The 24,789-nt window shown below is 28.5% G+C and overlaps 3 protein-coding genes across 3 annotated transcripts; 1 reads left to right on the plus strand and 2 right to left on the minus strand.

Moving 5' to 3' along the window:
• Window positions 1-324: 324 nt before the first annotated feature.
• LOC145842675 (uncharacterized) lies at window positions 325-3,355 on the plus strand. The gene is made up of 2 exons (XM_082950147.1): window positions 325-588; window positions 2,597-3,355. The coding sequence occupies exons 1-2, from the start codon at window positions 420-422 to the stop codon at window positions 3,010-3,012; spliced, it is 585 nt and encodes a 194-aa protein (XP_082806273.1). The 5' UTR covers window positions 325-419; the 3' UTR covers window positions 3,013-3,355.
• A 783-nt stretch (window positions 3,356-4,138) lies between these two features.
• LOC145843116 (N-acylethanolamine-hydrolyzing acid amidase-like) lies at window positions 4,139-8,449 on the minus strand. The gene is made up of 8 exons (XM_082950578.1): window positions 8,316-8,449; window positions 8,133-8,198; window positions 7,701-7,895; window positions 6,736-6,862; window positions 6,136-6,300; window positions 5,433-5,608; window positions 4,789-4,918; window positions 4,139-4,252 (listed from the first exon to the last, which is right to left on the minus strand). Exons 1-8 carry the CDS (start codon window positions 8,447-8,449, stop codon window positions 4,139-4,141), a joined length of 1,107 nt encoding a protein of 368 aa, XP_082806704.1.
• A 9,654-nt stretch (window positions 8,450-18,103) lies between these two features.
• LOC145843118 (threonine--tRNA ligase 1, cytoplasmic-like) lies at window positions 18,104-23,503 on the minus strand. The gene is made up of 15 exons (XM_082950579.1): window positions 23,413-23,503; window positions 23,191-23,286; window positions 22,933-23,038; window positions 22,475-22,625; window positions 22,199-22,323; window positions 21,948-22,080; window positions 21,726-21,854; window positions 21,215-21,460; window positions 20,872-21,038; window positions 20,339-20,510; window positions 20,048-20,176; window positions 19,719-19,897; window positions 19,202-19,331; window positions 18,639-18,860; window positions 18,104-18,214 (listed from the first exon to the last, which is right to left on the minus strand). Exons 1-15 carry the CDS (start codon window positions 23,456-23,458, stop codon window positions 18,104-18,106), a joined length of 2,142 nt encoding a protein of 713 aa, XP_082806705.1. The 5' UTR covers window positions 23,459-23,503.
• Between the last annotated feature and the right edge of the window lie 1,286 nt (window positions 23,504-24,789).

Here is a 24,789-nt window from a genome sequence, read left to right on the forward strand (position 1 = left end):
CTTAAATATGTAGATTATTTTTAAAACATTAGAACTAATCAAGGGTAGTATAACAAATAAACGAAATATATTTTATTAATCACTATAAATTACGAATACAACATTAGATTAAATTTTATAACTAAACTGTTTCTGAAGTTTGTTCAAATAAAATGTTTGATTAAAAATTGTGATTTGATGTAAATTTTAAAAAAGCTTTACCTAGAAAGTTAGAAAGTATTTATATTTAAATAATCACTAAAAGTAATTCAAACACAAGTAACTTATAGATTAGATTTTAAAGTACTTAAAAACTTTAATTACAAACTTTTCGATTAGCTCTAACACTAAAATAAAATAAAGCTTTAAGAGCAAAGTGAAGCAATTAAAAGCTATATAAAAAATCAACTTTTTTTAACAACTTTGAAATAAAAACTTCGATGACAATGAACTTTTTTCGGAAGAAGAACAAGTACAGCATAAATGAAGGCCAAGTTGACACGGGCAAGGCGTTCAAAAGCAGCAATAAAGCTGCCAAGCAAAAAACAAACGTTTACGAAACGGTCATTTTAGATTCTGAAGAGTCAGCTTCTTTAAGCACTGACAACAGTAAGTTTAAATTTTTGCGTAAGTATTCCATTAGCATGATACTGCATATTGTTTAACTGTTTACTTTATAAGTAGGAATAAGTAAGAACTTAAGGAAACAATAGTTTCAGCGCGTTCTGATTTCGTTTTACAATAAAATATATAATAAAAAAGTAATATAAAGAATATTTTTTGTTTCCTTACTGAATACTCAATATTCATTAAAAAGTCTGATATAGAGTTGATAAGTTTCTTGTTAGTGCATTAGTAAAGAAATTTTAAAATTTTACTCAAAAGACTTTCTTTGTTGTTTAGCTATTTGACTTTAATTAAAGTATAAAAAAATATACACAATTTAAAATTTAGTCTTAACTGTCATAAAGTTAACAATGTTTATTTTTTCAAATGAGAGATTTTATTACTTCTAGCAATTTAAACCTCCCTAAGATAATAAGCACTTAATTTTTATTGTCTTTTAAATAGTTTTATCTTAATATCTAAATAGTTTTATATTTAAAAAGATATCATTAAAGGTTATATCGAGAGTCTTTTGCTTGTTTTTTTTTTTTGCAAGCTAACAAGAAAATGTATAAACTTATGCATTGTTATTTAAATTTTCTGTGTTTAAAGTATTAAAGTAGTTTTTGATACTTTAACTTATTATTGATTTTTTTATATATATTTTTTACGCAAAGAGAAAAAGTATTTAAACACTTTTTAATAAAAAAATTTTAGTTTAATATTTATAAATCACAAATAAAAAGCTAAAATAATCTTATATCTTGTTAACTAGTTAAATAGGCTTTTGAAGTTTTCTTCAAACGACCTCACAATAATAAAACCTGTTTATTAAAGTAATAAATGTAACTTCCAAAAGTTTGCGACATTTATGGCTTATTTATTTATTAGTTTTACAATCAAATAACTTAAATCAGTCATAGTAAAAACTTTTAAAGATAAAAACCTATTTCCAATCGAAATATAAAGTTAAATTAGAAGTAGGTTATAAATTCTACTGGTTATAGAAGTTAATGTCTTAAAATATTAATTTATCTCCTTTATAACAATAACAAATATTTTTTTTTTTAAGAATAAGATAATTAATATTCACTGATGAAATATTTTAAATGATTTTTTTTTAGTTTGTGAAATCTAATTAATAAGTTAAGATGCAAACCAAGCTAGTGTTATCAAACTTTTAAACTGATAAAAACTAAAACATATTAAAAACTAATAAAAAGTACCAAATAAATATTCAATTTGTTTGTGTTGCATAGATAAAACTTCATTTTCCGTAGTTGTAGCCATCGTTTGTTTTTAGATAAAAAGACTACTTTTTTATTTTTACATGTTTTATAAGTTATGAGATTACGTTTTTTAAAGCAAAAATAACAAAATTTGTACTTAATTACAACTGTATAGATACATACGGAAATTCGATGATTTAAAACCATAAACCAGTTAAAAAACTATTTACATTTTTTTATATTGTTTTACTTTTAGCCTGTCCTTTTTTCGTTTAAGCTTTAAATCTTTGCATTCATAAACCCTAGAGTATTTTTAACTCACAATGTTTTGTTTTTTACTAAATTTTAAACGATTAAACCTTTTTACAAACTCTTCTAAAAATATCTAAAATGTTTTACATTTGACGTACACACCTTTGTAATAGAATATTATTTTAATATTATAATAATAAACTGTAAAAGCTTAACTAAGATATTATAGAACTAACCGCTTGCAAAAGTTAATTTAGAACAGGTAAAAAACAATTTAAGCTATTTTAAATATTTGATAAAAAATGTTAGAATTTAAAAATGTCAAACCGCTACGACAAATATAAAACCTTTGTAGTGGGTGCTTGTTTACTTAAAAGCTAAAATTTATAACTATAAAAATTCAGCAACTACAATAAAGGCAATTTAGCTATTAGATTGTTCAAAAATCAATAAATATTTTTAAAATTGTGCAACAAAAATTTTTAAAACGAAATTTTTAAGCATCATATTAACTTTAAATTACTTTTAAGAACAGAACGATGAAGCCAGCAATGCGAAAGCGTCCAAAAAAACTTCGGAGGACGAAACTAATTCGGACCCTTTTCAGCCAGAGCTGACCATTTTTAACGGCAGCGGCAAAAGTTGGGAGAAAATAAGCTCGCAGTCGACCGACGCGTCGAAAAACGAAAACTTTCCGGAGATGCTGGAGCCGAGCAGGAAGTGCGTCGTCATCCTGAACTATGACGTAATAGAAACTCGTGACGTCATGTACAAAATGGTTTACGGCGGCGAGAGCTTCAAGATCACGCTGGAAGTGAACAAAGCGCGGGAAATATTCGTCAGCGCAAACTGGCTTTCTGATGACATGGCCGAAAAATACGAGCTGGCGCCAACGACAAAAACGGCGATAGACGATTGCAGTAAAGTATACATTAGACAAGTTTAAGACTGAAATTTAAATCTAAAAGTCTCTTAAGACTTGTAAAAATTTGTCCAAGTATTAGTAGTAGAAACTTTTTTTATTACTTACTTTTATTACATATGGTTTAGTAAAATGAGCTTATTTGACATTTAAAGTACGTAGTTTTACTATCAAACACAAGATAACTTAAACAAACAGTTTTACAGCTATATTTATTTGAATAATGATCTTGAGCATGTTTATCGTAAAAATGTGTCGTGTTAAATCGTTTTGAAATTTATCTGCTTTTGTTTGATTTGTACAGTTTCTCTTACTTTATATGTTTAAAGATTAGCTTTATAGAATAAATTTATTTTGCTGTCATACAGCACCGATTTTAAACTAACTTGTTTTGAGAAAATTTGCAAAACTAAATAATTTTTTTTATAAATTTGAATTTATTTTATAGTATACGATACAAACTTATTTTAAAACTTAATAAAATAGTTTTCAGTCGTCCTGTATATTTAAAAACAAATGATAGTTGTTTGAGATAAAAACACCTTAAATATAAAAGTGTAAATTTAAAAATAGTGTGCTTAAAAATTTACAAAGATTATAAAATAAAAGTAACTTTTTTTTTTAAACACTTTTAGCTTTATTCAAAAAAGATTGCTGTTATACAGCACTAGCTTTTAGACTAACTTGTTGGAGCTAATGTGAACTAAATATTAACAAATGATTAAAAAGTTTAAATCCTATCAAATAAAATACCAATATATGCTAAAAATTAACAAAATAGTTTTTGTTCGTCATGTAAATATAAAATAAAAAAAATTCTTAATTGAACACACATTGAATATAAAAATGTTAAGTTTAAAAAAGTGTGCTTTAATAATTCTGAAAAGATTTAAAAAACGTTTCCAATTAAGACTTTAAAAAATGTTTTATACGTATTTCACAAAATAAATAAAACTACATCCAGAAAATAATTCTTGTAAGTTATTTCTTATGTCTTTATGCAGCAGAATTATAAAAAACAAGTTAAAGGCCAGTACGGTTGAGAAAAATCAATTTAATAAAACTCAAATAAACAAGGTCAATTAAATTTAATTTAATGCCTTCGTCTTTTTTTCACATCAAAAAGAATAAATAAGTTTAAAACAGCGGTTTACGGGTTAGGGGCGTCGTACCTTATCATAGTGAAGTATATGGACGAGTTTGTTGGGCTCATTATTGTCGTGTACACCGTCTCATCGTTCATAACCGGTACTACTGACAACACCTGTTTAGAAGTTAGTAGTAAAACATGTTTGAATATCTTGATTTAAAAGCATACCGACTGAAAACTAAAACCGTTGTACAAAAGCTAGAAGTACAGAGTTTCCTTTCATTTTACGTTTTAATTGGTTATCTTTTGTATAATTCTTTTTGTACATCTTTTTTTTAATTACTTATTATTAGAAGGAAACTGGTAAAACATTTAAATTTGTTTAAACATACTAAACAAAAGTTAAGCAACTGTAAAACAGTTACAAAACTTTAAAGTAAATAAAGTTAGTTCTACTTTGATCTATAGTAATTAAAAGTTAAGTTAAAAATAATTAAGTTTTTTAGTATATCTTTCTACGCCAAAATTTTTATAATTTTTTACTAGTGTACCTGAACTTAAATTTATTCGTTTGGTATTTTGGTTGACAGTTAGATAAACTTGAGTGTTTTAATGTCAATACTTTCACATAACAAGTAATAAAACTTATAAAGCTTTATGTTTAACTTCAACAAAAACACGGCTTTTCTTTTTGTTTAAAACAAACTCACGTTGTAAAGTGTTTCTTGGTTTATTTTAGCTTGAGTGACCTTGTCCATGGCAACCAGGCCAGCGTCGCGACGGTCGTCATCCTTGGGTGGTTTTGTCCACGGGTCGTAGTTGGTCTCCAGCACGTACCACCTGAGCAATTACGTTGCGTACAAAATAATAAAGAGTCAGTTATGTTTTAAATATTTTAAATATAGTTAAATTACTTCAAAAATTAAACTTTCATTATCCGCTCACTTGGCATGAATTTAAATTAATCACCTCTTTTTTACACTTAATAACCTATTTAATTTTTTGCCTCAATACTAGACATTTCCCCGCTGATAGCCGAAATTTTTTTTCTCGCTTTAGGAAAATCCTTTTTGAAGCTTGATAAGTTAAAATAACAAACACCTGTTATGTGCTACTTGTTAATAAAACAATAGAATACCAAGCTAATTAACACCTTAATTAAATAAACTATTAGAACAATCAATTGATTTTGAAAACCTGGTTAAATAACAAACTGAAATAACATTATAAAAAAACTTAACGAGTGTTTAAAATATTAGAAAATCGAACTAGTTTATTTTTTATCCCCGTACCAGCCACTGCCCTCTTTAGCAAAACCTGGTTTAAAACTGATCAAAATAACAAAACAACCAACGGGTGCGCTTTTTCTCCCCTCATCTGCACGACCCCGGCCACTTCTTCCGGGTCCCTGACAACGACGGCGCCCTGCCCCGGTTTCGACCCGCCCACGATGTAGTACACTGGGGCGGTTATTTTCGCCGACTTCAGCATCTCGAACGCTTCCTCGTACGACTCCGCCTTCTCCAGCACCTGTGACGTTATAATCGTTGAGATTGTGACGTCATAATGTTTAAGAGGCTGTAAAAAGTACACAAGTAGCATTTGTAGGTGTTTTATGCAGTTGTTTATTTTTAATTAAAAAGTATTTTCTAGCTTATAAACATGGGAAGTGAAACTAATTCATATAAGTATAACAGCAAACTTGCGTAGCTTTTAAAAACTGCTAAGCTTTTTAATAGAAGTTTTAGCTAAAAGTAATAAAAAAATTGACACAAGTTATTTGTCGAGTCAGTTTTATAAAACCTTTGAAAGGTTTACTTAAAAGTTTAAACCACCTCCTTTTCTCCTAGTTTATAAGACATTTCAACTACAATTTATAAAATTTTCTACTTTGCTTAGATAATTTTAATTAAAGAATTCCAAAAAGCTTATAACAAACTTATTTTTCAAAATAGTTTTATGAAAACTTTATGAAGATTATGTACAACGATTGAAATATTTCTTTTTCATCAAAAGTTCATTAGAAACCTGTTAATACAATTTTTGAAACTTCCTACTTTTCTGAGATGCCAAAAGTCGAGGTTTCCCCCACTCAGGGCTGAAACCAGATGGGAAACCAGATTTCCGGTGTTTCGCTCGTTGCCGGTGATGGAAAACTTTCCGAACTTCACTCCGGTGATCAGGCCGATGTAGCCGACAAAAGAGGTTGATTTGAACAGCGTCTGTGAAGTGAAAAAAAAATAATTGTATGTTAAGTATTGTGTGTTATCTGGTTTGGTTTGTTTTGAAGTAAACTAACTGATAAATTTCTATAGGTTTTTTAGGAGAACTTAAGATAAAGTAAAATTGTTTCAGACAGGTTGATCTTAATAGTTACTAAATTGTTTTGTGTTTACAGGTATTTGGATACTTTTTAAGGTTTTGTGCAGTTTTTATAACTTACATAAAGTTTTTACAGAATGAAATAAAATATTTAAAAAAAATTTTGGAACTTTTATGTATTTTATTTAAATACGCTTATTACTTTTAAAAAATTTTAACATTAGAAAAAATATTAATTTTTCAACTGAAGAATTAAGTAAACAATCTACAACTTCTTTAAGTTTATGTTTGTGTTATAGATCTACTTTTATAGTTTATCTAAAAAATAAACTCACTGTTCCGTTCTTGATGAAGTCAACTTGTATTGTCATTTCTCTCATCATGGCCGGTCCCGAATAATCGAGGTTTCTTCCGTGCAATATATTTCCCTGCTTGTCCTCCGCCACTATGCTCGTGCACATCCTGTTGATATGAGTGATTTTGTTGAAGATATGTCGTTTGGAAAACAAAATATAAGTTGTTAATTAACTGTATTACGTGTTTTAAGACAAGCATGTTTTTTTTTGTAGAAGCTCTTTTATATAAGTCAACTTAATTAGTTTATAATACGTTTTAATAATCAATTTAAAATTGTTTATTTACACCGTTTGTTTAACACGTAGTTTTAAAAATACAAACTTGTAGATTTTTTCTTTATGTTACTTTTTTAATTATTTTTGTATTCTAAAACCTTGCTTTAAATATCTTGGCCGAATGTTGGTTAATAGATCATATGTACTAGTATACGTCCACTTTAAAACTTTTTAATTTAATGACATAGTAATGCTTACAAACTTTCTGCTTAAACGTGTAAGTTTTGGTTTATGTTATGGTTTTACTTAACAAAATGACTGACAAGCTAACCTACTTTCGAAGGCCACTGATAAAGTTTGGCCCATAAAAAACGTTTTGCTTTTTTTAAAGTCTTAATATTTGTAGAAATTTATTGCAAAAAGCAAACCTTGAAAACAATTGAAAATTTTTATTTACAATAGCCGTTATTATTAGACTCATTGTAAAAAGTAAACTCCATCTTAACTGTATACTTTTAGCTAATAAAACAATAACAATAAAAACTGTCAGCTTGAATTCTATTAAAATAAGACTGCAACTGAGAATCACACTTTTCTTAATGTGCAACAAAGTAAAACATTGTATCATGAGTAAATGCGTTAACTAATAAACATTTGTTAACTAGTTGCACAAGATTTTAATGTATCCTTCTATGTTCCTAAATTACACCAACTTATGTTCCCTTCACCTGGTTCTGGAGCTGTTGAAAGCGGTGAGGTCGTACACGATGTTGATCAGCACGACTTCGTACAACTTGACGTGGAGAGCCTCGCTCAGACCCCTCATCTCGTCAGCCTGCTCTTTGGTGAACAGCTCGTCCACGTCAGAAGCCACCAACTCCATCAGCACCGCCACCAGCTCCTTCGAGTCAGGGATCAGCTCGCTGGGTTTTAAAAAGTAGTTTAATAATATGAATGTAAAATATCAAGTTTTCTTATTACGTGTTTCGTACAAAACTAGTTCAAATTCATCAGTTTTTTTTTTTATGATAAGACTTTGTGAGCGTTATTATGGGTTTAATATTTTTTTGAAATACTTAAGTTTAAATAAGCTTATAACGTATTACAGAAGTTGTATACACTTTAATCAAGATAAATCATTGAATAAACGTGAAAACTACTTGATCGTGTCGTTTATCCATTTTGATATTCTCTGACCGTCGTAGTTTTTTGCTATGTGCTGCCATCTGCCGGTTATAAAATTTCGTGTTAGAATAAAAAGTTTAAAATGCGTGTACTCTAAACTGAGGCGATTAACAAACATAAATAAATGTATGATGAAAACAAAATCAATTAAACAAGACCTTTTAATAGGAGGTTGGTCCAAATCCACCTTGTAAGAAGGGGCGGGCATCGCCACTTTTGACCAATCGATTATCTGGAACGCGGTCACGTGACAAATGAGAAAGCAAGAGAGTATTGCAACTGTGGCTTTCATTATGTTTGTTTATAAAATTATACTATTTACAAAAATATTTGAACTAAAAACAACAGAGAAAATTTTTAAATGATGTGTATTGAAATAGATATGACATTTATCTATTAAATGTTTTATTTGGTATGCCAAAAAATGGGCAAATTGATTTTAAAATAACAATTAGTTTTGTGTAAAACGAGATTATAAGTTAAAGAACTTTTAGTTATCGCTAATTTCATTAAATCAAGTTTTGCTTTTTAAAATGAGCTTTACTTTTGGTTATTCTTTTGTCATTCTTGTTTAAAAAAATACTAGGATCTAAAAATAAATATAAAGAATTAGAGAGATAGTTAAAGTTATATACAAAAACAAAAAAAACATAATTTTTGTTGTCTCAATCAACTTACTAATAAATAGAAAAATGTATCACTAATATTTGTACTACTTAAATATTGTACTAAAACATTAAACATGAAATAATATTCTGACTTAATAACTAATTAATAAGAATGTTGTAAATACAGTTTATCTTAAACTTAAAAAAAGTTATCATCGAAAACATTCAAAAACTAAAGTTTCAAACAGTCTTTATATTTATAAAAATTGTTGTTTACAAACCTACTTTAACTTAAAAACACAGTAACGATAAAATAAATGTAAATTATTTTAGAGATTAGTTTTAGTTTAGTAAACTTCCGAAGAATTACTTTTCTTAGTTTAACTTACAACGTTTGCCTATAATACTAAGCAAGAAATTAACCTTTCAACTTTCTAAAGTTTTTAATAAAATTAATTAAAAATATCGTCCAAAAAATATTTTTGTGAATGGTGTTAATTTTTACTTTTAGTTTAATAAACTAGTATTTTATTTAAATAAAACTTATGCTTCCTTTGTTTGGTATTTTAATGTTAAAAAGTGCTTTTGTTACTAATAAAATGTATTGTCTGGCTCTCATGCAAAGTAAAGTTCTGATAAAGATAAATTTAAGTTTGATATAACTACAATTTAAATTCTGTCATTCTTAAAGATTTGCTAACTTTTTTTACATAAACCTACGTTAAATATAAAACTTTATTTAACTTTAAAATCAGACTATAGATAATTTATTTAAAAAAAGAAAATTTAACAAATGTATAGCTAGTTTTACTTATTAACTTTTCTAAATTCAAAACGTAAATAAAAGTTAAAATAAAGTGTATCTCTTTAAGCAGCTCAACTAAAAATAAACTTTGTGTTTATATCTTAAGCTTAATAGAGCTTTTGTAGAACTGTTTCAAAAAATCTGAAGTTTTTCTCATAAGTACTAATTAATTACAAATAACTTTTCAAAAGAAAAAAAGTTCGCAGAAATAAAAGCCAAGCTTCACAATTAACGATCAAAAAAGTTGTATATTTGCATACATGAAGTCATGTTTTCAAAATCATACTGTTTTGATATAGCACTCGTTAATTAAAAGTACAAAAGCTGAAACAAATTGAACTGCAATAACTTGTAAAACAACGTAAATTGTGATAAATAGTATTTGTTTGAAATTGCAACAACTTAACGCAACAAAACTTGATTGGTTTAAATTGTTTGCTTTAAATTTATGTCAAGCTTATGCATGACAATAAAAATTTTCTCATAAAAAATTTATTTTGTTTACTTTTTAAAGTTTACTAAAAGTTCATAGAGAACTATATTGTAACTTGAAAACAAAAAATGAAATAAAAGTACTTTTTAAACTATATTTATAAATTTTTCTAAACATAAAGTACGTTCAATTTATTTATATAAAAATATTTAATTAAAGTTTTATCGAATATTTAAAAAAAAAAGAACTTTTTTCTAACTGTCATTCTCAATAACGTTTTATTAGTATATAAAGTATTATACATCTTTAATAAAATAAATATATACGAGCTTTTATAAAATACTTTTTCTATACTGTTAATTTATAGTGCTATTTGGTTAGAATGTAGACATAATATAAATATAAATTAATTTTAAGCGATTATTTTAAAACTAAATTTTACAACTCATTACTACAAGATACTAGCGTATGACTCATTTTACTTACTTACTATTTTTGTTTACTATTTTATTACTATCTTTATTTTTACAACCTGATGAGTGTACAAAATTATATGTTGGAAGTAACTGAAAAAATAAGTTTAAAACAGCAAATAAACTGCAATTTATAAGTAAAAAATAATTTGAACTTTTTTTAATTGTTTCAAAAGTAAGTTGTTAAATAGCGCTAAACTTCATCAAGAAAATGCTCTGAACTAAACAAGAAAATTCAGAAATAAACAAAACTAAATTTTAAACTAATTCAAACTATTAAAAGCTTAAAGTTATCAGACATCAAGTAACAGTAATTGAGCATGTTTTTCTACGTGCTGTCTGTAAAAAAGTTATTTTTACAGATTTTATATTTAGAATCCGAAAAACAAAACAGAATTAAACTTAGTATTTTACTATTTTCTAGTTTAAACTTTTTGTAACTGCAAAGTAGATGCAAAGTTTAAAGTAGTTTTGAAAAAAAAGTTTTTCCAAAAAGTACATAAAGGAAAAAATCCTGTATTGTTTGGAATGGTTTTAGAACGCAAATTTGCATTATTGATGGCTACAACCCCCTTTATGGGCGATTAAAATCCAATATTGTTTAAAATGTTTTATTTTAATGTAATACTTAGAGTAAAACAGCTAAAACGCTCAAAAAGTGAAACCTTAAATTTTTTTATTTAGTTTTTGTTTTCTTGACCTTTTACAAAAGTAATTGATTGTCTCATGTTGTTAGAAGCTTTTTTAATACTTATTTCTATTTTATACTTACATCAACTTAGAAAACAAAAGTTTTCAAAGTTATTTTATATCTACTTTTTTATATTAAACTAAGTTTTTTTTCGAATTTTAAAAAATAAAATTTTAATGGTATTTTTGCAGACATAAGCATGTACCAAAAACATACTGTACTTATCTTTAGACTGATATTGATTTTTAGTTTTGAATATTTTTACTAAATTTGAAGCATATTATTTGTGAAATTAAAGCTGTAAAACAATTAAAATTCTTAAGGACTTTAAAACATTGATGAATCTCTATTTTCAGTACAAATTTATTCAAGTCCACTATACAAGCACTTGTTTATCTTCTACAAGATACAAAACTTTAAATGACAGTAAAAATGCATAACCAGAAAGCTTCAAAAATTACCACAAGCAATATAAACTGCTAATAAACTTTTGCCTTTAAAAAAACAAACAAACCTTTCGACATTTGCAAAGTAAATAAATAAAGTTTCAAGTTCAAACGCTTTTATGCAGTAAAAACCTGCAGATCGTGATACAGCAATATTTCTTTCTGCAATCTGTTGATCTGCAGCATTGAAGTCAAAACAACTTTATCAAAAAACGTCACTACTTTGCGTCATCACAGACGAAACTACAAACTACCCGATGACAGTTTCTCACACTAATCACTGTTTAATTGTCGGTTGATTATCTTAATGATTAATATTGTGTATTGTTATAAGATAAATTGTCATATGGCTTAAGTAAAGCTGATAATGAAAAATAACTTGCTTTCTGAATAATCTTAACCATAAAATTTTATACTTTTTATTATTATTTTTTTAAACTAACTAGGCTTTTTTTTACAACAATTAAATAAAAGTATGACGAAAATTTAACAAAAAGCAGTACAGAATATTTACGATTAAAAAATGATAAACACAGCAAAAACGTGTTAATGCTGGTTACATTTAGTTGTTAAAAACGAATTTTCAACAACTTTTTCTTTTGACTTTTGTTTACGGCAGTAAAAAAAAGATTAAGTTTTGTTTGCATCCAAGTTCTTTCGACTTTCTTTGGTATGAAACATTTGAGGTAAGAATACAAATAAATTAAAAACTTGCTTCATTTTTACGACTTAAATAATTCAGTGCTATAGTCAGGGATAAAATCTTGTTTTTTTTATTGTAAACTTGACCTTTGTAAACACATACTGTTTTGGTTAATGTTTTTTTGTAGAATATTTGAATTAAAATAATTTATTTGTTTTCAGTAATAGTTACATAACGTAGCTGTATTTCTAAAATCACATAACTAGTTATTTGTCAAACAGTTTACTCGTTAGCTTTTATTATAAGAAAAAAAAATTGCCTTAAAAATGGTATAATCAATAGTTGAAGTTTTACATTTTTTTTTTACTACTCAAAGTTTTTCTTATAATTCGCTCAACAAAATTTTTCAATTAAAAAAATATTTAGATGGCAATGTTTAAAAATGTTAGTTTTTTAAGTTAGAAATAAATAATAACTTTTTTATTACGTTAACTCTTAAACACTTATACGGTTATATTAATTAAATCTAAAGTATTGAGAATACTAGTAAATTAGGTCTTAAGTAAAGGCTTTGTACATTAAAAATACCTTTTTCAATGAAAAAGCAGACTATATTTTCATTTTCTTTTGCTTTTGAAAGCTTTTAACAGTTTTAAAACAATGTGCTAATACAATGTGGTTAATGGTTAAACAAACATGTTTTTACCGTTAGCTTATTGAACTTGTTTAAAATTAAATTAAACAGTTTTTTTTTGTGTTAAAAGTTTTGTTGAACTAATTTGATTCCGATGCGAACGGTAAATTTACAAAAGATTATTTACGTTCGTTTTAAAACACGTTAGGTTTTTTTGTCAGCTTTTACAGTACGAACTTTTTAGTGAAGATTTCAAGCTTAAATCTTCCATTACTTATCTTGAAAAAAGGACATTTTCTGAAAAATTTGACACCCTTTATACTATAGAGTTTTTTCATGCAATGAAGGTAACCATAAATAAATTTAAACAACATTCTTTAGTTTTATTATCTAGCTTAAACTTAGGGGAAAATTTGCGTACTTAAAAAATATAGCAGAGAATATACTAACAATATTGGACTGGTACCAGCTGAAATCGGCTATGCGTGTTGTGCATAGAAAAATAAAATAAAGTAATAATAACAATACTTAAAAACAAAGTGATGCAATATAAAAAAAAACAAATAAATAATAAATATAAGTTAAAAAAATTAAAAGTTTAACAATCTAAGTTCATTTTGTTTATCATTTCATTGACTGCTTCGGTTTCTTAAAGTCTTTTTTTTTTCCTTTCTTCAGTCTTTTGTGTACAGTAGACCACCATTTAGCGCGGTCATTTTCATGCAAATCCCACTAATCACTTCTTATTTTTGAGCCGCTTGCATAAGTCCTTAAAACGTAGTTTTGAACTCAGAAGCAACTGTTTCCCATGATGAAGTGACAGATTGCAATATAAAAAGAACCAGGGTTTAAAAAAAAGTTATTTTACTTAGTTTTTATACGTTGAATTTTTAATAATAATATATAGTTTGGCTAAAACTATAATACGTGATTAGTCAGTTTAGGCTAGTTATGTTCTTCTCTTAAATTTAATTCGGAATGTCTCTTTATTCTTTATTGCAAAATTAAGAATATTTTTTGTAAACAATTTTGCATATAGCCTTTTATAACTAAAAATTGAACAACAAAGACAGAATTATATGGTTAAAAAAACGATGCTTTACAACTATTTGTATTCAAGAGTATATACATTGGTAAAAAAAAATATTTTTGTTGAACAACTATAACCCATAAAACTTTGACAATCAAAATCTGAGTTGCCAACTACAATAAAATCGATAGTTTGATACAAAACTAAGTTATATTCTTGAATTGCATTGTAAACATTCTATCATAATGATTTTTTGTATATTTAGTTCAAGTATATTAAATAGAAATTATTGAATTAAAAATAACTACATTAAAATAAAAGTTTTCAAGTTTAGTTTACTTAGCAAAAAACAGAAAAAATACTTTTAACACAATTTCTTAAAATGCAAACTTAAGCAGCAGTGCAAACTCATAACTTGCACATTTAACGGACTGTGCGAACTCACAAAATTCTCCATTTAAAAATAATTATTAGTTTTATAAACAAAAATTTAAAAGTATTGAAAGTAGCTTTTCAATCACCTAAAAAACAGTATAGGAATTTGTTCTGCTTTGATGCAAAAGCTATAGTTTAAGTATTTACTTATGAAAAAGCTTACTTTCATAAACTGGAAATTTGAGAGAAAAACACTATACTATAAGTTTTTAATAGTAAGCTAAGCATTCATTGATATTCAAAGGTAGTCAAACTTAGCTCTTGGGCGATATGAAACGGTTAAAATATTTTGTATGTCAAATTTTCCTTAAAATGATATAAGGGCAAAAAAGCTATAAAATTCTGGCAACGGTTGACAAGGGAGCAATTATGAAAATGAGTTTGAGAACCACTGCTTTATATTACTTTTCTAAAAGGATTTTATATTGATCATAGTTCATGGTTGCCACTGTTCAAGCTGAGAAAAATTTCCTGACTTTTCCTGACTTTTTACAAAAATTTTCCTGACTTTTCTAAATCAAACTCTTAAACTAAACTTATTCTAAAATACATAACCTAACACTTGAAACTATATTAAGCTTTCAATCTAATTTCAATACAGGTTAAAAACAACAGTTTTTTGCTGAATTCAATCATCAAACTACCATTACATCACTTGAACCATCTGTGTATGATTGATGTTTGTAATAAACAGCTCTATCAGCAAAATACTTGTATTATTACCTTATTAATTACCTTATTAAGCTTGTCTGAAAAAAGACACAATTTTTTAGCTTTTCCTAGCATAAATGTATCTAGATAAACAAACGACATATAAGGAACTTTTACAATTAAAACCTTAAATCAATAAGGAACTTTCACAACTCAAACCTTAAAACAATAACGAACTTTTACAGTTAAAACATTAAAACAACTAAGACCTTAATCAAATACTGTTTTTTTTTTTTAAATGTATGTACTAAAATTTATTTTCTTTGTTTTTTTATTAGCACTTCAACCTCTTCATCAAATGAAGATATGGTTTCCTTCATCTGGTCTGCATTCCGGTTCAGTATACACCAGGGTTTCCCAAAGTGGGCCAAGTTGCCCCCTAGGGGCCATGAGCAACAAAGGGGGAAAAGGGGGGCCATGAGCAGTAAAGAAGCCACAGGGGGGCCATAAGGCCATAACTTAAAACTTACACTAGATATTCTTGAGTTGCAGATGAAGAGCAAAAAAAAAAGGTCTTATGTGTATTTTATGGTAGTTTAGAAACTTACACTAGATATTCTTGAGTTGCAGATGAAGAGCAAAAAAAAAAGGTCTTATGTGTATAGTTTATGAGTAACCTATATGTTGAAGGGGGCCATTGCTTTTTCAAACTCTTTAAAGGGGGCCATTTGCAAAAAAATTTGGGAAACCCTGGTATACACATTAACTTGTTACATAAAATACTAAACTATTGCTTAGTTATAAAGAACTCAATTATTTACTTTAACAAAAAAACACTTTGATTCTAAAATTATGCTAGATAAACGCTTGTTTATATATCACAGTTTCACTATGGAAGTGTCCTTGCTACAGATCATCAATACTAAAAAGCTTACAAAATCTGCTTTTTCAAGTAGGGTACTTGTTCAATATGTTAATAGAAAATGTTAGCAGTTTTATAAAGGATATTTTACTAATTTATACCAGATGAAGGTATTGGAAATAAAATTAAATATTTTTGTAAATTTCTCGGAAAATTTTGGATTTTTTTTCTGACTTTTAAGGACCTTTAATTAATTTTTACCATTTGAAGGCTTTAGAAAACAAGGAATTTTGTAAATTTAAACTGATAAAATCTGACTTTTTTTAAATTTTATCAAATTTCCTAAATTTTCCTGACTTTTTTTCAAACCCCCCATTTTTTCCTGACTTTTCCTGACTTTTGTCATTTTTCTAAATTTTTCCTGACTTTTCCTGATTTCCTGACCGAGTGGCAACCCTGATAGTTTGATAAAATTAAAAAAAAAAGTTCACGCATTGTATCTTGGACAGAGATTATTTCTGACCATAGAATAAAACAGCTACTGTTTTCAGGGAATGGTTGTTTATGAATGTATGGCAGTTAGTGAGATTTTCGGCAAAAATTTCTAAATCTCACCTAATTAAGCAGCAACCAGGAGTATATACTGTAAATATGTAATTTAAAGTAACATGACAATGATTTTTTTTTTTGCACCGGTCAAAAGTTATGAACTAAAGACTAGAGCACAAACAGTTAGGTAGTAACTAATATGTTGTCATTTCTGAAGCAGTGTCTTTAGTTAATCGTTATATTTGGCAGCTAGAAGCGAATTTTCTAAGTCCGTAATTACAAGTGAAGTTTTCTATACATCAGGTTTTAAAAATTACTATTTTAACTTGGACGCATGACAATGTAATTGTTAAAAGACCTAGAACGTTAGGGGCCATAATTAGAAACGGGTGCACGACTACTCTGACAAATTTCATTTTTCTGACAATTCAAATTCCAAAAATTTGAATTCCGACAACTCAAAATCCGACAACTTAAACTTGACAATTCAAATTCCGACAATTCAAATTCCAACAACTCAAATATGGACAAATCCAATTCAGACAACTCAAACTCGGACAATTCGAATTCCAACAACTCAAATTCGGACAGTTCAAATTCCGACAACTCAAATTCGGACAGTATAAATAACGATAATCCAAATTCGAATAATTCAAGTTTCGACAAGTCAAATTTCGACAAGTCAAATTCCGACAAGTCAAATTCCAACAACTCAAATTAAATTAATTCAAATTCCGACAACTCAAATTCGAATAATTCAAATTTCGACAATTCAAATTCAAACGATTTAAATTCCGAAAATTCAAAATACGACAATTGAACTTTTTAAATAAGACGACTAAAATGTACACATATGTCAAAATAAATTTTAAACAATGAAATTTACTGCAAGATCAACAACAACATCCGAGACGTTCCTACGACCGGTTTCGTCTTAATTTGGACTAATCAGGCAGGAATAGTCGCGAGAAACCGCTGTTGTGATCTTAACCAAACGGGATTAAGTACTAAGTACTGAAGCGACCTTTTGTGGGTAAAGTTTAAAAAATTGACACAGCTCAATCATGCACAGCCCAACGTCCCAGACATTGTAAGCTTTTAAACGGTAATACTAAAACTTTTACTAGATGTTCTGGAGTTGATTGTATACAGAAAGAAAACATAGGCGTACTTCACATTAGATTGTTTGAGAAAGGAGGTCATAGCTTTTTTATTTTCTTTGAAAGGCCTTATGTAAAAAAGGAAGCCCTGGTTACTTTCATTCAAAAAATACTTGAAGACATAGCTGGAACGATTACCGAAATATAAACATTTTACTCTCACTTAATCCCACACAAAACATATAAGCCCTAAATTGAAATCTAGAAAAGTTGAAGACTAGGTTTTACAAGCCTTAGATAAAAGCCAAAAACAATCTTTTTTCTGACTTTCAGTTGCTTACATGTAATTGTTAATAGTTTTTATAAGTAAACTTAGGATAACTACGTGATAGATAACAAATTTCATTTCTAAAAATTTTATTACATTAATTAAACTAAGAATTATATTCAGCAAATGATTGAAGAAATAACTAAAATGTACCATACAGTAAAACAAGTAATTCTATTAAATGCATTGGGATCCAAACGCAAACGAAACTAAAAGACCAGCGCGATCACTTGAAAAATTTCATGATGATTGTAATATTTATTCTTCTTGTTGCTGAGGTTTGAAAACCTTCTCTGCGTGCTGGTGCCTTTCTGCGATCAGCTGCTTGGCCCTCGACACGAAATCTTCAACAGAAAACTCTCCGTGTTGCTGTGATAAATATTATTCTTCAAATCTTAAACCAAGGATGTTTTACATGAGATTTGTATACTGATACAATATATGAAACTAATTTATTTTTATAAAATCTCACCAAAATAAACTTTTAGGCTGGGATTCAAAAATGTTAAGTAAAATTTAGATTCCTGCGTAAGTGGCAACCATGACTTAATTCAAAGCCTTTTTTAAAAGTAGAGAGATAAGAAAACTTACTTTTTAGAAAAAATAGATCAAAATACATTGCCTTTAAAATTAAGTTCAGTTTAAGAGGCTTTAAAAAACAATCTACATTTCAAAGTTTTCTTATAAAAAATAATGTTAACCTTAAACTAAAATTAGAATAAAAATTAATATTAAGCTTCTTTTTGTAGAACATAAACAACTTATTTTTATAAATAGTATAATAAAAACAAACTTCATTGTCCCTGGACCTGACATTGACCGTGTTGTTCTCCTCCTCTTTCTGACCCACCACCAGTATGAAGTTGTACTGCGCCAATTGCGCGTTTCGCACCTTCTTGTTCAGGGTAAGCCCCGGATCATCTTCGAAATCGGCCTCCAATCCGCTGGCGTACAGCTCATCCCGCACCTTTTGCGCGTAACCATCGAATTTTGAACTTATCGCCAGTACCATCACCTGATTGGTTGGAAAAATATATAATTCATATGATGTTTTATTTTTGTGAAATGAAATTACTTTGTGTTTCGACAAATCAGTCATTTGCATTTAAACTGAGCAATGTATAAAGCTTTTTGTTTTTAAATTGTGTTCAGTTATAAGTGAAGACAACTCAAACAATGTTCAACTGACTTAGAACTGCCACTGTTTATTTTTTTTCAAAAATTATTAAATTTTGATTACAAAATCTACCAGACTGTTTTTTTTAACTTTTATTGCAACCCATACTTCTTAAGAAACCATACACTCACGAAATATTCTTATAAAACTACTTACACAAAACTGATATAAATACAAACTTGTCTTGGTGAGAGCCACAGAGGCCACTTTCCAGCGAAATTTTCGGTCAAAATGGCGATCATTCGTTCAACTGAACCGAGGATAGCACGATGCACGATGACTGGACGTTCGTCTTCCTTTCCGTATTGTCTGATATAAAAAATACAAATGATGTTGTTAATTCATTAAAACAGCTACCTTTTATCTGACATGCTCAAAACTCGAAATACACATTTGAGCATTTAGATAAGTTTCTAATGACTCTAAAAGATTATCAACCAACTGAAGCATATAAAGCAGACTTAATATAAACTTTTATACACATGTACTATTAACTTCTTATAACACTCGTTCGGAGTTGATATTTATTGTTATTGTGAGATACTTGAATACCACAAATACAAAAACACTTACAAACCCATTGCTTAGATCGGCCCAAAAAAAAAACTTTCACCAGTTGTTTTACTTTAATTGTTATGAACAACTACTTTTACTTGCTAAAGTAAAATGCTATTCTGAAAATTCAAAAACTCTCACCCGACGTATTTGAGGTCGAACTTGATGGGAAGCTGGAAATCGAGTTGTATCGTGGCGCACTGGTGTGGCCGCCTCAGAGCGTCGCAAATCTGAATGTCTATTTTCGGTCCGTAGAAAGCCCCGTCGCCCGGATTCAACTCCCAGCTGTGGCCCGATTCGTCCAAAACTTCTTGCAGTTTCTGTAAAAAGTTGTTTATTTTAAATGTTTTGAAAATTAAAGTATGAAGGCTTTATAACCATACAATTTCCTACTTTTAAATGTCTTTAATTTTTCTTGTCGGTTATCTGTATGTTATTTTTTGACAACTGAGTTATTTAAAAACACAAACTTTTTCAGCTTCATTCCACAACGAAAGTTCGCCCATGTATTTTTCGGGTCTGGTGGAAAGGAACAGCTTGAACGTGAAACCGAAAACCTTGTACACTTTCTCCAGGAAATCCAAAGCTCCTTCCACTTCCTGAGAATAAAGAAGTTTAACTACAGTGTGTATATATATTTTTTCAATTTTAGAAGCTTAGATAAAAAAACACTTATCAACCGACATATTTATAGAATTAAAACAAATAATAACTATTTGATTATAAAATGAACAGTTATCTTGATACAAATTTTTCTTCACCTGTTTAATTTGCGACTGCATGCAGAAAATGTGGGCATCGTCCTGCTGGAACCTTCTGACCCTCGTCAGTCCAGTCAGCGCTCCGCTCGCCTCGTTCCTGTGCAACACACCGAAATCAGCCATGCGTAACGGCAATTCTCTCCACGATCGGCTGCGGTGGCGGAACATCAAACTGTATAATAAATACATAATCAACAACTTTAGTCAACTCTTATGTCAGTTTTATTAATAAAATGATATGGCAACATTATATATATATAATCAATAACTGTATTAGTATCATTTATTTTGGTCTTGAAAGGCTGACGCAACATTTTGTTATTTTGTTAGCTTGACAACATTTTGCTAATTACAAATTCTCTTTTAATACTAACCTCCAATTTTAATAAACTATATTAGTATCAACCATTATGATAGACCTTTTTATTAACAAAATTTTAAGATTTTTTTTCAGTCAAAGTTGAAGTGATTTAAAAGCTATACTTAATCTGTATAGAGTTAAACCTTTTTTATTCAACCAAAGTAAAACATACCAATGTCCAGGACAATTCATGGGCTTGAGAGCGAAGACTTGTTTTTCAATGGTGGTGCGGAACATGTTTTCCTCATAATGCTGCCAGTGACCAGATATTTTCCACAGATCGCTGTTGTAAATATTGGGAGAGATCACTTCCTGAAATCCACGTTTCCTGTACTCCTCCTGAATGAATTATTGAAAAACTGTGTTAACATGAACTAAAACTTACCTCATAAAAAACATTATACTTTATACTAGGTAATTTAGCAGAAACAATAAGATTTATATTACATAACATATGCCTTATTTTGAACAAAATTTATCTAAACAATTTTATATAATCAGTTTATAACACAAACCCTTATAAAAGATTCAAGCTGGTGGTAGATGAACTGTCCCTTGGGCAGGAAGAAGCAGCTTCCAGGTGACAATTCGTGGAAGAAGAACAATTCCTGCTCCTTTCCGATCTTCCTGTGATCCCTCTTCTTCGCCTCCTCCTGAAACTCCACCCACTCCTTAAGGTCCTTTTTGTCAGGGAAGCTGATGCCGTACACTCTCTGCAGAGTCTCCATGTCCTGGTTGCCTTCCCAGTACGCTGAAGAGTTCTTAGTACAAGCGTTGTTTGTTAAATTGGGTGTTTCTACTTTTTCCTCATTTTTTTCAAATTAGGATTACCAAAATTTAAATAACTTGTTTAGACAATATTTGAAAACTAGACTGAACTTCTAAATACTTTTTTTTGAATCTAGTTAATTAAATGGAAACAATTACTTTTAAAGAGTTATATTTAGTACAAATGTTTTTAAACTTAAACTTTTAAAAAGTATACCAACTAAAGATATAATTGTTTTTAATTATACAAATTAGCACCTTGTACAGTTTAAATGCTTTGACTTTTCCAGTGTGCCTCAGATGAGGGCCCCTGCAAAGATCAATCAAGGATCCGCATCTGTAGACAGTCGTTGTTGGCGTCTTCACACGTTCGTTCAACAGGCGCAACTGTGAATTGAATGGGTTTGAAAATCATTTAGTTCATTAATAACACCTGAGCTAAATAAAATGATTGAAAAAATTTTAAATTTAAAATTATACCTTGAACTTGTTGTACTTGAACATTTCTTTGAGCGTCTCAACTTTGACTTCGAGCCTTTCAAAAGGCTGCTTTTCCGCAGCAATCTTCTTCATCACCTTTTCAAGTTCTGGAAAGTGCTTGTCAGAAACTTGCCTGCAATACATTTGACTGTATTATTATAAATTGAATTAAAGTTTGCTGAACAAGCTACTTGAATTTTGAAGATATTTTTGTATAAAATTTTAAGTTATGCATTAATATTTAAACTGACTGATTTTCCATGTGCATGTCATAGTAGAACCCGTTGTCAACTGGTGGTCCGTAGCACAACTCCCCTCCATAAACTCTTTCGAGAGCTTCACCCAAAACATGAGCAGTTGAATGCCAGTACACGTACTGTGTTGAAATTTTTGACGATTAAAAAATTATAGAAATAAATGCATTAGTCATTTCACATCCAATTTAGCTTCAAAGCGAAAGCTTGGTTTAAAATTGTTTTTTATTAAAAGCTTTTCAATGTATACTTGTTTAAACAAGAATTACACACCTGAGCATCACTGTTGATGACTTTGTTGCCATCTTTGTCTTTACCTTGAAAAGTGATCAGCTCCAGAGATGAATCTTCCTCAAAAGGCCTGTCCAAATCCCACATTTGGTCATTGACTTTTGCTACTACAGCATTTTGGGCAAGTCCTTGGCTGTTATTTCGGTTTACAAGAATAAAATGTTGTCTTTTTATGTTATCTACAAGTTAAAATTTACTTAGATTAAGATAATTGTATAAGTCGGTAAAACATTTATTCATTGGAATTTTTTTAAGTTTACCAGCTTTAAGTATATATGTATATATATCAATATAAATGTATTATTAGTACAACGAAATTATTGATGATATATAATGATGATTTTTGCAGTCAATTTCAATAGTACAACGAAATTAAAAAAACAAATGCATTACAGCATCATAAAGCAACAATTCAATTAACCAATTTTTAAAAAGCAAACCTGATTCCTTCAGCAATGCTCATTGGCGATGTGACCCAGGAATTACCTTCCAACACTGTTCCATTGGGAAGGGTAATTTTTATAGGTTGTGAGTTTTCTTGCTTTTCTGCAGAGTTTATACTCTCATTTTACACAAATTAGATTTGAGGAAGTAATACCACAAGTTTTAACTTTATGTAATCAACATATGTTGTGAACAAAAATTTCAATACTTATTATAATTTAAACTAATTTATAATGCATGTTATAATGATCAACCTTTCATCAACATATCAGATTCTTCCTTCAACTGCAAAAACAGCTTTTCTCTGTCATCAATGTACTTTGGTCTTGGGTCGAGTTCCATAACTCCTTCTGTACAGCAAGATAATTAGCCAATTAGAAGTATTCAACAAATTATAAAAAAACATTTTAAATTGCATTTAGGTATGTCAGTTTTCCAATAAAAAACTTGTTTATTATCAAGTAAATAAGTTTTACCTTTTTTCACGTTTACAGATGCCATTTTTTGTGTGATGTCTTCCATAACACTTTTTGAAGTAGTCTATTAGTTTTATTTAATTACTTTATAAAACTGAAAATGTAAATAAAAATTAGTAATTAAGATTACAAAAATACAACAGTATATTAGTTTACAAAAATAACAGGGTTACAACTCTTTAAGTCAAAAAATACTATCCTGAGTAACCAAAAACTTTTCAAAAAAACTGTAAGTCATCTTCAGTTTTATCAAGTCCTTCAAAGATAAGAAACTTTTCTAAATGATGAAAATCAAGTTCTTCAACAAAGTTGGTTATTAAATAACAAAATATTGAAATTAAATCAACTAAATTTCATTCAAAATGTAGAAAAAACTGGCCTAGAGATTTTTAATTCTTAAAACTATCTGGAGTTTTTTATAAAAAAAAAAAAAACTGTCTTGAGTCAGCGCAAGTTAAAAAACAAATTCAAAACATCATAAGTCATCTTGAGAATTTCAAAAATTTCAAAACATCTTGAGTTATCCTAAATGTCTAGAGTGTGTGGCAACTCTGCTTTAAAATAAAATGTGTTAAAGAAAAGTTAAGAAACTTAAATTACTTTTAGTCCTAAATACAAATATTTAAATTCATTAAAAAAAAAGACTTTAGAAAGTACTGGAGCAACTACTAAAATTTTTACCTGTTTAAATCTTTGAAAGTTCTGCAGGAAAGGTCTGTTTAGTTTTATTAAGTTTTTAAACATAGCAACTGAAGAAATTTTAATTAGACAAACATTTTAGTATGTAGCTACACAATTATACTTAACCACTAAAAATAAATTTTACAATTTGTTTGAAATAAAAGAAGTTTTGGTCTTCTCAGGGATGCCACACTTTGTCAAAAAACTATCCAAAGTGACAAAAAACTTTCTAGAGTCACCCATACTTAAACCATAAAAATCATAAATAAATTTGGAAAATTTTTTAAATTTATCAAAACCAATAAAAATCTAATATTTTAACAAAGTTGGTTATAAAATATCAAAATTTTGAAACTAGAACAACTAAATTTCATACAAGAACTAGAATGAAAATCAGGACAAGATTTTCTAAAAAACTTAGAGCTGTATATTTCATTACAGCCCTTATTAATAAATTAAAACGTTGGATACCCCTATGGCCTCAAGTAAGTAGTAAAATATCAGTGTATATTAGGGTGCTTATTTTTATAGCTACTTATGATTTTCCAACTGGAAAAACTTTATGCTTTGGGAAAACACTCTGTACAAAATTTTAGATGATTTGAAGAAGCTTTCACCTTGGCACCAACCGATTTTCTAAAAACCACCCCAATGCAAAATTTATAGGATCTGAAAATTTGGACCTTGAAGTTTTGA

The sequence above is a fragment of the Thalia democratica genome, chromosome 8 (genome assembly GCF_965202585.1).
Source record: "Thalia democratica chromosome 8, ktThaDemo2.hap1.1, whole genome shotgun sequence".
NCBI lineage: Eukaryota > Metazoa > Chordata > Thaliacea > Salpida > Salpidae > Thalia > Thalia democratica.

Excerpts from the sequence above, each read along its gene's own strand:
- LOC145843116 (XM_082950578.1), bottom strand. The coding sequence starts at position 8,449 with ATGAAAGCCACAGTTGCAATACTCTCTTGCTTTCTCATTTGTCACGTG. Across the intron at positions 6,863-7,700 it reads TTCAACAGCTCCAGAACCAG|GATGTGCACGAGCATAGTGG; the intron begins GTGAAGGGAACA and ends TCATATCAACAG. Across the intron at positions 5,609-6,135 it reads ACTTTTGGCATCTCAGAAAA|GTGCTGGAGAAGGCGGAGTC; the intron begins GTAGGAAGTTTC and ends ATAACGTCACAG.
- LOC145842675 (XM_082950147.1), top strand. The coding sequence starts at position 420 with ATGACAATGAACTTTTTTCGGAAGAAGAACAAGTACAGCATAAATGAA. Across the intron at positions 589-2,596 it reads TTCTTTAAGCACTGACAACA|AACAGAACGATGAAGCCAGC; the intron begins GTAAGTTTAAAT and ends ATTACTTTTAAG.
- LOC145843118 (XM_082950579.1), bottom strand. The coding sequence starts at position 23,458 with ATGGAAGACATCACACAAAAAATGGCATCTGTAAACGTGAAAAAAG. Across the intron at positions 23,039-23,190 it reads ATCTGATATGTTGATGAAAG|AAAAGCAAGAAAACTCACAA; the intron begins GTTGATCATTAT and ends TAAACTCTGCAG. Across the intron at positions 19,332-19,718 it reads TTCGACCTCAAATACGTCGG|ACAATACGGAAAGGAAGACG; the intron begins GTGAGAGTTTTT and ends TTTTTATATCAG.